We start from the raw sequence: 13,365 nt of genomic DNA, 5'->3' as shown, positions 1-13,365 counted from the left end.
TAGGGAATTCGATGGCATTCCCAAAGTCATCACATTTAGCTTTAACATTTTACCTCAGCATGTGAAAGACCAGTCGACCATCCCCTAGACATGTATCCTGGACTCTTCGGGGTACTTTGGTAGGATATTCAAAATATAACACAGTGCCCCTTTATTTAAATGTGAATCTGGAATTGAGGGTTCCAGCAAAAGTGTGACCTGGGTAACCTCCCCCGTCTGGTGCTTGTGTGAGTGAATCAGCCACACTTGATTCTGACTGCATTACAAGAACTAAACAATGACAGTTGTCTGCGTTGTCCCACTTACAGACACCATTTGGCCAAGTTGTATAAAAAGTTATTTTCCTGGAATTAGTGAATGTTTAATGAATGGGAAATTAGTGATAATGGCATTTAAAACACTGATAACCACAAAGCTTTACATATCTCTCTCCTCGTTTAAGTTCCTGTTTTAGATTGTGCATTTTATAAGTGCACTTTTGAAAAAGCATTATGATTGTAAAGCTTACATTTTAACCGTTTTTGTGGTTATTTTCAATTGCAAAACAAATTCACTTTATTTACTTGAATGGTCTCTAAAACTGTCATTCCATTGGTTGGCAGCCAACGTGTTCACTAGTGTGTCCTGTACAAGTCTTTTTTGTATTGATGAGCTGTCACCACGATCACCTCCGATCAATACCCCCACGTGAGGGATATTGTTTCACAACACAAGCACCTTTTCTTTGCGTCGATCGTCATACGAGCTATGTTGTGCGACGCTCTGACGAGCGCTAGGCTAGAGGACGGGATTCTTCGGCCTCATGTACTGTTAAACCACGCGGCCCACTAGGTGTTACCGCCGTGAAGTGAGGCTATGCTATGGACGTACTGACTGCATGGGCCTCAGTGGGTCTTCGTGAACCAGGTCTTTGCGGCGAGTGCACACCGGTATCTCTTTCTGAGTATTTAATTTTGTAATATTGACATTTGTTTATTTATATATTGATTGATTTCTTAATGAAATGATGTACTGTATGTGTGTTTTTTATTTATTTAAGGTTATTTATTTATTCATGTATCCTTTTGTAATTCATTACATGTGTTATGTATATTTTATACGGGGGTGGGGCTTCACAACCCAATTAATTGTTTGCAATAACCCTAACGTCAAAACTCGACCACTATTACACTGTCACTTTTTGTTCAAATTATTATTTTCTCACCTTTTCTAAATAATTCCCTCTTGGATCAATCAATTAATCTCGATCTTTTTATCCACAGACTAAATCGTTTAAGTTTGATAGAAACAACAATAAAGGAACGTGAAATAAAAAGTGTACCGGGATAAAGCCAGCTGGCACACCTTTTAAGGTTCACATTTATTTGCCCCAACACTCACATCCACGTTGTCCCTCCTCTGTGACATCCTGTCAGCTGACCGGTCCGGTATGACACGATGTTTGAGAAATACAACAGGTCAAATAGAGTCGGAATCATCTGCAAACAAGACCATGGGGAGACTATGAACCAGCCAGCATCTGGTTAATACTGCGTCTGGTTAATACTGCGTCTGGTTAACACGAGGTATGGTTAATACTGCGTCTGGTTAACACGAGGTCTGGTTAACACTCTTACTCCTGTCCATCTGATCCACACGTGACCTCTTTGCCTGGAACATGCTACCCACTGGGGAACGGATTTGTGGGGGGACTGGTTCATTGTTAATGCGATTGGATGATAATGTATCATGTAAATGTGAATGCTTTTTCTCTGCGTAGTCTGGGGGAATGCTAGAATCCTGGATATCTAACAACACAGCGTCTCTACCTGATAGTGTATGGTCCCTCCTCTTGGTGGAAACACGACTGCTAATAAGCTGATGAAACCCGGACCCCTACTGGAGACCGATGGACAATGTTTCAACCCGGGACTCTGATATCATGTACGACTGATTTAACTTGTATTTGCACTGCAACACACACACTTTACTCCAGTAAAAACGTAGTCCACACAATCCAGTCTCTTCCTGGTTCTTCATTAGTATGGTTTTCCTTCGCTAAGGACTAAATGTCAGCTGTGCATTGGATGCGGCATCAGTCCACTCTACATCGGCAGTGCGCCCCTCACCATGTCGTCCACCTCGGCGGGAGATCTGTCGAGCGCAGTGTTATGTCACACCTAAATCTTCATCCTCATCATCGCCACCACCACCACTGGCTGTCTCCAGCCCCAGAGCCCCTAGACTATTATCGTCGCATTGCCATGGCAACCAGGGAGGAGAGATGTCTGTTTGAAAGCGTTTCTTTTCACATCGGTCCTCCTCGATATGCTCTGGCCCCTGCTAGTCTTGTAGAGGGACAACCGATCGGCTGACATCATTGGCCGTGTGTGTACCAGGACATGTGTGTAACGGGACATTGGTGTGTGTGTGTGTGTGTGTGTGTGTGTGTGTGTGTACCAGGTATGTGCGAAAAGTGTAAACAGGTATGTACCAGTTGTGTATACAGCTGTGTTTACAGGTGTGTGTACCAGGTGTATACTAGGTTTGAATGCACCAGGTGTGTGTACCAGTTGTAAGTTTGCCAGGTGTGTATATGTGGTGTGTATACCAGGTGTAAAGTGACCAGGTGTCTTAATGGGTCGGAGTATACCAGGTGTGTATGTAAGTTTACGAGGTGTGTAAACCAGGTGTGTGTACCAGGTTTTGATACCATTGGTGTGTACCAGATGTCCCCAAGTGTGTATAGCAGGTGTAGAGTGCACCAGGATTGCAACCAATGAAGATTTGAAGATGAACAACAAGTAAATAATTTTTAATCAGTAGATATCTTTATTACATAGATCTGTTGACAGTGTGCTTGTACATATATCTTATGCAATGTGATTTAAGTGCTTGGTTTGGCATTAAGAAAACAGGACAAGAATGACGTCCATCTCCAATCATAGCGGCACCCATTGCAAGTTGGCCAGGCTAGCTCATACACTTTATACACAGAGTGTGATATGTTTAACACACAGCTAACCAAAGAAATATTGGGCCATCCCATATATACACAGAATGTGTGATATGGTTAACACACAGCCAACCCAAACACTGGTCGGGTTTTTACCCTCAAGGAAGAGTCCCTTTTTCACCGGAAAACGCAACTTTGTTCTTAGATATTTGGCCTATCGACAGTATATATGTCGTAGTCCTTCTTAAAAATACTGTTCAGTTGACTTAAAAGTAGATGTTTTTTCTGAAACACAACCACACACACTCGCACACTCTCCGACACACAAAAACACACACACACACACACACACACACACACACAGACACACAGACACATACACACACACACACACACACACACACACACAGAAATACAAATGCGCACACACCCACACGCACGCCATGCCAATAAAAAAAACATGTTGAGTAAAGGGAAGGTGTGAACGCGAAGCTGCTCTGGTCGCCCACGGACTCCGGCTGGGTGGGGGCTGAGAGTGCGATGTTTTGACTGGCAGTGTGTCGCACTCCTCCACACCGGCGAGACGGCAGCACGGAGCGCGTTTTTTTTTACACAAGCCTACGACTACTGCGAGAGGGTTACGGGGTTAAACGCTATTCACAACACCCTCGAGGGAAAGGGTTAGCGTGTAGCTCGAGCGAGGTGAGAGACAAACGCCCGGGTGAGGTTGGAAAGCGACGGGGGTCGTCCGAATAAAGGTCCGATGTCTTCCTAACTTTACCGGGGGGAGAGCTGACGCATCTTTGTAGCTACACCGACGGCACGGTGCGTGTAAGGTCTGGGTGGTCACAGTCGGTGTGTGGAGCGGGTTGGTGGTTGGGCTGGGTTGATGGTTGGTAGTTGGACCTGGTTGGTGTTTGGGCTCGGGTGGTGTGGTGGTTGGGGGTGATGGGGGTTTGGTGAGGGGTCTCGGTTGGGGTGGGTCGGTGGATGGGGTTGGGGTTTGGGGGGAGGGTGGTGCGGTTTCTGAGGCCAACCGGGGTTCATGCCGCCTCCTTCTTGTCCCGCTGGGCGGTGCGTCGGATCTTCAGCTCCGTCAGCTGGATGTAGCGGATGACGTTGGTGTCTGTGAGCGGAGAGAGGGACACAGCCGTTTGGTACGCAGGGCGGGATGCGACCCAGACATGCCCATCACTAGGTGAGCCGTTTACCGTCAAAGCTTGTCCTTCTTATAGATCTTAATAAGATCTATAAGGAGGATAAGCTTTGACGAAAAAGATGCAACAAAGATAGCTAGGATAACATCATCTTATCCTTGCTATCTTTGTTGTATACGGGGAATGGGTTAACCTAGTGATTGTTAGTGTTTGGCTCTTGGTTCTATGAACATCCTTACTTATCGACAGCGATATATTGTTTCATTTTCTTCAGACAAATGTACGTCGCTTTGGATAAAAGCGTCTGCTAAATGCCGTTAATGTAAATGTAAATGTAAATATAAATGTAAAGAGAGAGCGGGAGAGAGCACGAAAATCAAGACAAAAACGTCCCGTCCCTCTCTGCTCCCTCCCTCGCCATGTGTCTCCAACAGTGACAATCGCTGCAGCCGCCCACTTGTGATTGACAGGAAACATGGCTTTCCTGGACCAATCAGGGTAGAGAGTTTCTGATTGGTCAGGAATGAGCAGGGAACTATGGAAATATAAATAGTCTCACAAAGGAGCCAGGCATAGTCACCTCGAAACCGATATTCTCACAACTCATTTCCTTCACTTACATCTGACGGAGGATGACGTCATTTTAAGCAATTACACTCAAAATATCAGCTCTTCAAACTTACATACAGCTCCTTTAAATTCCTAAACATTTAGATTTGCATTTACATTTAGGGCATTTAGCAGACACTTTTATCCAGAGTGACTCACAATAAGTACATTTGTCAGTAGAAAGACAAACAACAATATTTCGCTGTTGGTATACGTAGTAAGGATGTTTATAGAACCAAGTGCCTAGCAACTAACAATCGCAAGGTTAACCCATTCCCCGTATACAACAAAGATAAGTAGGATAAGATGCTACACAATGTGAGTACTATTTTTAAGTGCAAGGACATACAAAATACAATAAGTGCGTACATTCAGTGCCAGGACATACAACATACAACAAGTGCGTACATTCAGTGCCAGGACATACAACATACAACAAGTGCGTACATTCAGTGCATTCAAAAAAGGGTTTAGGTGAACTATGACCGAGTGAAGGCTTAGTTATGGTTCAACGTTGACGTAACGCAAGGGGGTTCACGGACCCATTACGTCCTTGCGGACCCTCCTTGCGTCCACTCAAAAATTGTAACCTTACGTGGAGGCGACGCACGAGGGTCGGGCTGTGATTGGTCCGCTCGCTCAAACCCGACGCAGCGTCTGTGTTGGTCATTGCGTCGGAACCATAACTGAGCCTTAAGCCTTGAGCCGGGGAGCGAGGGGGGTTGCGGGCTCTCACCGGACGGCTCCTGTTTGTGGGACTCCTTGAGGTAGTGCAGGGCCTTCTGGAAGTCCCCCAGGTGGTAATAGGCCACGCCGGAGCGGTACAGGGCCTTGAAGTTCTCCCCCTCCTTCCGGAGCACCTTGAGACAATACTCCTTCACTCGCTCGTAGTTGACCAGCTCCATCTGCAGCAGGCAGGCTGTGTGGAGGAGAGAGGAGGGGAGGAGCAGGGCATGGGGTCCGCACACGTCACCACACGCAGCACGGTTTGGGTTGCGGTGCGCTGGATGGTTTAATGGTCGATGTTTGAACGTGGAGGTGCGCGGTTACATTTGTTTGGAGTTGTTTACTTGAAGGAAAGGTTGTGTAGGCTGCGTTATGTGCCGCTGGTTAAATACACGTTACATAATAGTAAAATCGAAATACAGGTGATGGAGCAAACATTATTCCATTATTAATATTCCTATTATTCCTATTATTAGGTATTCACAGTGTATCTATGGATACTTATTGTTATTATATTATCATTATTATAATATTTTTCTTATTCTTATAAACTGCAAGATCAAATCAAAGCATGGTGACTCATACCCTCATTATTGTTTGATATGGTTCTGGAGAATTTTCGAAATGGGTTTCAACAGTGAACATCAAAAGAAACATGCACGTGATGGTGAGGGTGATGGTGTTGGTTCTGATGGTGGTGGTGGTGGTGAGGTGAGGGTGATGGTGGTGATGGTGATGGTGCTGTTGGTGGTGGTGGTGTTGGTGATGGTGGTAATGATGATGTTGATGTTGATGGTGGTGCTGATGTTGATGGTGATGGTTGCGATGGTGATGGATTTGACGGTGACGCTGCCGACGGTTCCTACCCGCCAGGCTGTTGTAACACTCGAGCTCCGCGTTCTCCACGGCCCCCTCCTGCTCCTCCGTCAGCGGGCTGGACTTTCCGCGGCTCGTCAGGAGGAGCGAAGGCGGGGACTTGGGGGTGCTGGACCCGGTCCCAGCAGAGCCAGTGTCCGGGTCTCCCAGCACGCGACACAGACCCTTCATCTCCAGCAGAGCGCGGTGGTACTTCCCGATGGCCTCCCGGTACTTCTTGTCCTTGTAGCATTGGGTGCCCTGCGTCTTGAAGTCCAGCGCCCGGCGCACCGTGTCGGCCGGCTCGGAGTGTGCGGAGGACGGCTGCCGGAGCTGCGGCCCTCCGTGGTGGTGCCTCTGTTGTTGCTGGTGCTGGAAGCGGGCATCCTTGGTGCGGAGGTTGGGTGGCTGCTGCTGCTGGTGCCGCGGGGATCCAGCCGCCGCGCCGCTGTCACACTTCCTCCCCGGGCCTGCAGCCTCCCCTCTGGGGGAGCCGTCCTGGGCAGCCGGGCGGACGCTCATCGTCTTTCCGACGGTCCTGTATTAGCGAAGGCTCCGAGTGGATCTGTGTTGTTCCGCGCCGTCAGACTAATAACAACGGGGGGATATGAGACGCGGGGTCGCTGGTGGCATCCTGCTCCTCGGCTCGTGCGTCCGCTGGAAGAACCACGCGCAGATGAACGCCCTCCGCGCGCGCGAAACAAACGGGCGGAGCGCTCCCCGGTGGAGGGTTGTCTGACGCTCTCCGATTGGTTCTTCAACACAGCCTGTTTACTCGGACCAGTCTCTCTCTCTCTCTCTCTCTCTCTCTCTCTCTCTCTCTCTCTCTCTCTCTCTCTCTCTCTCTCTCTCTCTCTCTCTCTCTCTCTCTCTCTCTCTCTCTCTCTCTCTCTCTCTCTCTCTCTCTCTCTCTCTCTCTCTCTCTCTCTCTCTCTCTCTCTCTCTATGTGTGTCTCTTTCACTCACTCTCACTCACTCTCTCGCTCACTCTCTCTTCTAGATCTGTGTAGGCCTAACGTTCTTCTGGTCACTCCTCTTCTATCTAGAGGTGCTGGATCAAGAACGCAGTCGTGCTTCTGGAGAGGGATCTGATCGCGAGCCTCTCACGCTGTCTCTGTCTCGGGCTCCTCGTGCACACCCCGTCTCCCGGTGACGGGGTGTGATGGTGTGGTGGGCAGTGGTTCTGGGGAGAAAAAGATGATGTCATCCCAGCCTGACTCCACGGAGGGGAATGCCGTCCGTCGGAACCCCAACTGGCCCTGTTTCAAACGACCTTGGGAATGATGATACGTTGATGAAACCTTATGGAGTCGATCAGGTCCGCCTCTAACCGGCCATAATGGCTCATTAGCGGATGAAGCACCAGTCATGACATGAGAGTGGTTTTGAATATTTTACAAACTCGAAAATAAACAATTATGACTTTAATCACATGCATTTATTTCTCTCTCTTACACACACACGCACGCACGCACGCACGCACACACACACACACACACACACACACACACACACACACACACACACACACACACACACACACACACACACACAATGACGGAGCAGGCTATTCTAAACGTCTGACATATTTACTATCGTGTGGAGCATATAAATTATACAGTGAGTTATCTGTTATAGTTTTTTCAGTAGAGCAGTCTGAATAGAAATAGAGCCGTGGTTCGGCTCGACCGCAGACCTTTAATTCAATAGTTATAATTAGGGTACGTCATCACGGCGCGCCGCCAGTCGAGCGTCTCCTGTTTACAACATGGCGGCGGGGGATATGAGAGGTAGCTACACTCGCTCTCTGTTGTCCTATTGAACAAAACACGGCTACGATTTAAGTCGATTCCATGGTGTGGTGAATGGATTTAGTTGTCTTGCATTTGGTTTTCGAGGACTACCGGAGATTAACGTCGGTAGTGTGTGAGGAAGGTCTCCTCCTCATCCTCATCTGGCCAGCGCAGCCTGCTAATGATGGATGATCAACTACATGTTTATACGGATCTATGTCGAAACGATTCATACAGCGACTGAGCGTTCGTTATTTTTATTAAATGGATTCAGGTTAAGACTAATACGTCGCTTTCACCGTAAATATAAAGTAAATATTAAAACAGTTGCGTTGAATGAAGTCAGGCTGGTTAATCGGTTTCAATCAGATGAGCTGGTTCAGAGGAACATACTGTAAGATGACTGCTGTGCAATGAACCGGTTCAGATATTAATCGCTGCAACACATTAGGATTTATAATAATATGTAATATATCTTTTACAACCGCATCCTAACACGGCCGTAGTGTTTCAAATGAAGTATATGTATGGCTGATGACTGACGACCCCTTCCGTTTCCCAGACAACCTGTTGGGGATCTCGTGGGTTGACAGTGGATGGGTGCCCATCCTCAACCCGGGCAACGTGCTGGACTACTTTTCCGAGAGAAGTAACCCATTTTATGACCGCACCTGCAACAATGAGGTGGTCAAGATGCAGCGGCTCACACTGGAACATCTGAAGTTAGTATAACGTGATTCATGTTTATCCATGATTTATGAATTGATAATTACTCACGATAGATGCCCCCTCAAACACTTACCTGCTCCTTCATGACCTGTATCATTTATTCACTGTCTTACCCCTACCTGCTCCTTAATGAGCTGTATCATTCTGGATTCACTGTCTAACCCCTACCTGCTCCTTAATAGAACTGTCTGTGCTAGTTGTTTTGGATAAAGGACCAAATATTGAATTATAATAGTAAATGTATGAAGCAAGATGAATTTGTCTCTCATTGCCTGTTCCCCTTTCTCTGTTGTGGAAGTTCAACACGCGTTTGCTGTTTATTGGTGTTTCCAGTCAGATGGTGGGTGTGGAGTACATTCTTCTTCATGCCCAGGAGCCCATTCTGTACATCATCCGCAAGCAGCAGAGACACGCACCCTCACAAGGTAGGAACAGAGACAGGTACCCACACCATCACAAGGTAGGCCTCAGAGATAGGCATCCACACCTTCACAAGGTAGGAACAGAGACAGGCAGGTACCCACACAACACAAGGTAGGAGAGACGGGCACCAATACAACACAAGGTAGGAGAGACGGGCACCAATACAATACAAGGTAGGAGAGACAGGCACCAATACAACACAAGGTAGGAGAGACAAGCACCCATACAACACAAGGTAGGAGAGACAGGCACCCACACAACGCAAGGTAGGAGAGACAGGCACCCACACAACACAAGGTAGGAGAGACAGGCACCCACACAACACAAGGTAGGAGAGACAGGCACCCACACAACACAAGGTAGGAGAGACAGGCACCCACACACAACCCACACCGGCAGCTGGCTGGCTACAGAAGTCCAAGAAGCCTTGGGTCTTCTATTGGTCAGACAATGTGATCTGAACTCTGAACATTTCTTATAATTTGTTGCCCATCCCCTGTTATCTCGGTGATAGCCAATACAAGTAGTTTAACATACATCTATTGATGCACTTAGTCACATCATCAGTGATGGAACCTGGGGTCATTGGGTGTTTCGGGTCTCATCATACATCATACACCTTCAACCAGGCGACCCAGCCGGGATTGATCAAGTCCCAACTTGTGTCTAAGTAGCATGTACCCACGGATCGCCCCTCTTGATCCACAGCCATCTAGAGGCCTTCTCAGCTGCCTCTGTGGTGGTCTTGATGGCCTTCCTCTGACGTGCACCTGTGACTCCAAGCATGCTGTATGCTTTGCTGAACATTTCTTATAATTTGTTGCCCATCCCCTGTTATCTCTGTGATAGCCAATACTAATATATGTTCGATTATACGATTATTAAGTGGTCATAATCCATGCTGTGAATTATGTCAGAAGAGAATGGTGGCATAGTCACGTGCGTCTATGCACTGGTAATCAGGCGACTCAATGAGTTTGAGATTTGCGATAAAATGAACCACAACTTGTTGACATTGTAAACCTGGAAAAGTTCACAAAGAAACCTCTCTGCCAACACTGGGCTGTCTATCCCCGCTTGTCCTGAAGGGGGCCCCGTCACGGTGCCGCTGGCTGACTACTACATCATAGCAGGGGTGGTGTACCAGGCCCCCGACCTGGGCTCTGTCATTGGATCCAGAGTGGTGAGGGTGCACACACACACGCACAGACTCACACATGCACGCACGCATGCATGCGCGCACACACACACCTACCTGAACAAGCACGCACCTGAGCACAAACACACACACATACACACACACCCCTGAACCAACACACACACACACACACGTGTACACAAATGCATGAATACACACTCACTCACACAAACACACACACACACACACACACATGTACTTGCACGTACACATGTACTCGCACAGACACACGCGTACACAGCCTGCACACACACAAATGCATGAAGCCACACACACTTATGGAAATATGGAGGTTTGTGTATGTATATGACGAGAGTGATGCTGTGGTTCCAGCTGTCCGCGGTGCATGGGATCCAGTCGGCCTTCGATGAGGCCATGTCCTACTGCCGCTACCACCCCTCTAAAGGCTACTGGTGGCACTTCAAAGACCAGGAGGAGAGAGGTGGGTCTGCCTACTAGAATCCTATCTCACAACACCTAACCCATCATCTTCAGGTTTCTTCCCGTGGATTTGGGCCCTTTTTCTTTAATCTTAACCCTCAGCCTGTGGGAGTTCTGGGAGATGATTTACTGATCTCATACGTGAATGACACATCCCTGGAAGTTTGATAATGTGATGTGTTATATCAGGAAGGTTTTAGCACAAGGAAATTATAAGGAAACTTTTCTAAAGCTTTACTAAGGCTTGACACAAATCCCAGAATATAACTTGAAATATGACTAATATCTATAATAAAGATACATAATTATAAAGATCATATCTTTAAAAATAGTACTTAGTATTGTGTAGCATCTTATCCTAGCTATCTTTGTTGTATACTGGGAATGGGTTAACCTAGTGCTCGGCACTTGGTTCTCTGAACATCCTTTCTTTACTGACAGCGATATATTGTTGTTTCTCTTTCTTCTTACAAATGTACTTAAGTCGCTTTGGATAAAAGCGTCTGCTGAATGCCCTATGTGTAAATGCAAATGTCATACAACCAAAATATATCATGAAAGCTACACAGCATGGAGGTTTGTTGACCGCCTGTCATATGCTGCCCTCCAGAGAAAGCCAAGCCTAAATCCAAGAAGAAGGAGGAGCCCAGCTCTTTGTTCCAGAGGCAGCGCGTCGACATGCTGCTGCTTGACCTCCGCTCCAAGTTCCCGCCCACATTCTACCAGGTGAGGGTTGCTCTGAGCTCTGAGGTCACTTCTTCTGTGACCGGTGTTCTTCAGAAGATCCTCGGCTGACATCGGATTTGCTTGATATCATCCCTAATCTGTCTTTGATCTTTTTTTTTCCAGCCCAAACCTGGCGAGAAACCAATCCCAGGTATGAAGTCAGACCTCAAGCTCACACCATGTGTAGAATTCAGACCGTTGCTCATTGAGTTGTTTGACGGCAACAAACTAGTTTATTCAACTTAATATATCAAGTTAATTAAATCCCCAAATAATAGCACTCAACCTTCTTTATATAAATGACTAAACAAACCGATAAGTGTCAACGAGACACCACTTATCCACTTTGAGATAAGGCCTAAAAAAAAAATTTGTTTGGTTCCGGTTTCCGACCGACCCTGTCAATTTATGTGCGACCCAAATTATTTTATCAGCTTTATAAAAAAGCAAATTATAATTACGTTTTGGTACAGCACCTCTTCATTCTGTACAAGGATTTTCTCGTTTTTAAATGAAAACAACCTGCCTATCATTCGCTGCCGCTGGAAAAAAAAAAATAAAAAAAATAAAAAAAATTCCCTACCTACCCATGACCTCAACTGACAACCAACAGGAACCAAATTTTTTTTTTTAGGCCTAATCAACCAATGATTTAGTCTTCAGTGTGCCATGACTGTTTTAGCCTCTAGGGGGCAGCAGAACCCAGATACACAGTGCAGCGTGCAGTGCCTCTTTAATCCCTGTGTGTGTGTGTGTTTGTGTTGCGTTCTCGTAGTGGAGGTGAAGAAGGAGCCGGAGCCTCCTGCAGAGACGGTGAAGCAGGAGACGGAGAGAGAGCCGGCCACCAAGACCTCCGCTCCTGCCCCCCCAAGCAAACCCCCCCCGGAGAAGAGAGCCCGACTCCAGTGATCAGGGACCCCCCCAACCCGGAGGAACCCTGTGGATCAACCCTCAGCCAATCTGCCTCTCCTCAAGCCGGACATGGAGGCGCCAGGGAAGCCCCCCTTCTCAGCCAATCAGATGCAAAGTAGTTTTGTTTTTTGATTGGCTGGGAAGGGGGCTTCCCTGGCAATAACACACATTCATACATGAATACATACACACATACACAGTCTTGTACTCTCGCTCTTCAGGGGTTACATTACAAAGCGGCTGTAATCCCACAAAATCGACCCAGTAGTGACATCACACGTGGGCGTGTGATGTCACTACCTGGCTGAACTGTACCGACTGGTAGGCTGATGTATCTGTCGGTCATCTGGGTGGACACGCCCACGTGTGATGTCACCATAGGGTAGATTCTGAAGTGGCTGGTCATGGCTAACAGACGTAAACACAGCTGGTGGTAAAGATGTCAGAGCTTTTTGAAGCCTTCCCGTTGTGCTGAGTGAGTTTTGTATGGGCCCGTCGCAAGGCTGACATCAGCGGGCCGTTTTGACATCAGCACTATTTTCTTTCCGTAATGAATCATTAGGTCATTCTTACTCACGAGCTTTGCTGAGTGAGGGGATTTATCGCAAGACAAAGAAAGGGTTGTCTTTTCAGTCTTCAACATGTTTGATGTTTTGATCAAGAAACCTAATGCTGGCTGGCCTATTTTTGATAAAAGTACATTCATATCCTGTTATTCTTCATGTTTTATTATTTGTTTAAAATAATCTGATTCAGTTAAAAATGAAAGTGCATTTTCAATGGTAAGATTGACTTTGTGTCAAATAAAATGTGTTTTGAAATGTGTTGTATTTATGAAATCATTTGGCCTGTGTGCAATTA

At 46.8% G+C, this 13,365-nt stretch overlaps 2 protein-coding genes across 2 annotated transcripts; one reads left to right on the top strand and one right to left on the bottom strand.

The window, feature by feature from the left end:
- Positions 1-2,778: 2,778 nt before the first annotated feature.
- ttc9 (tetratricopeptide repeat domain 9) lies at positions 2,779-7,099 on the bottom strand. Its single transcript, XM_030356032.1, has 3 exons — positions 6,294-7,099; positions 5,438-5,620; positions 2,779-4,061 (listed from the first exon to the last, which is right to left on the bottom strand). The coding sequence occupies exons 1-3, from the start codon at positions 6,802-6,804 to the stop codon at positions 3,979-3,981; spliced, it is 777 nt and encodes a 258-aa protein (XP_030211892.1). The 5' UTR covers positions 6,805-7,099; the 3' UTR covers positions 2,779-3,978.
- Positions 7,100-7,967: 868 nt separating this feature from the next.
- Positions 7,968-13,325, top strand: med6 (mediator complex subunit 6). Its single transcript, XM_030356033.1, has 8 exons — positions 7,968-8,072; positions 8,638-8,797; positions 9,138-9,229; positions 10,316-10,410; positions 10,759-10,867; positions 11,477-11,592; positions 11,716-11,743; positions 12,368-13,325. Exons 1-8 carry the CDS (start codon positions 8,051-8,053, stop codon positions 12,499-12,501), a joined length of 756 nt encoding a protein of 251 aa, XP_030211893.1. The 5' UTR covers positions 7,968-8,050; the 3' UTR covers positions 12,502-13,325.
- The last annotated feature ends 40 nt before the right edge of the window (positions 13,326-13,365 follow it).

The sequence above is a fragment of the Gadus morhua genome, chromosome 5 (genome assembly GCF_902167405.1).
Source record: "Gadus morhua chromosome 5, gadMor3.0, whole genome shotgun sequence".
In the NCBI taxonomy this organism is placed as follows: Eukaryota; Metazoa; Chordata; class Actinopteri; order Gadiformes; family Gadidae; genus Gadus; species Gadus morhua.
This window is presented reverse-complemented; position numbering and strand designations above follow the sequence as displayed.

Coding starts and splice junctions, on each gene's coding strand:
- ttc9 (XM_030356032.1), bottom strand. CDS start 6,804: ATGAGCGTCCGCCCGGCTGCCCAGGACGGCTCCCCCAGAGGGGAGGCT. Junction 5,621..6,293: donor GTGTTACAACAGCCTGGCGG/GTAGGAACCGTC, acceptor TCCTCCACACAG/CCTGCCTGCTGCAGATGGAG. Junction 4,062..5,437: donor CCACAAACAGGAGCCGTCCG/GTGAGAGCCCGC, acceptor CTCCGCTCACAG/ACACCAACGTCATCCGCTAC.
- med6 (XM_030356033.1), top strand. CDS start 8,051: ATGGCGGCGGGGGATATGAGAG. Junction 10,411..10,758: donor CTGTCATTGGATCCAGAGTG/GTGAGGGTGCAC, acceptor CTGTGGTTCCAG/CTGTCCGCGGTGCATGGGAT. Junction 11,744..12,367: donor TGGCGAGAAACCAATCCCAG/GTATGAAGTCAG, acceptor GCGTTCTCGTAG/TGGAGGTGAAGAAGGAGCCG.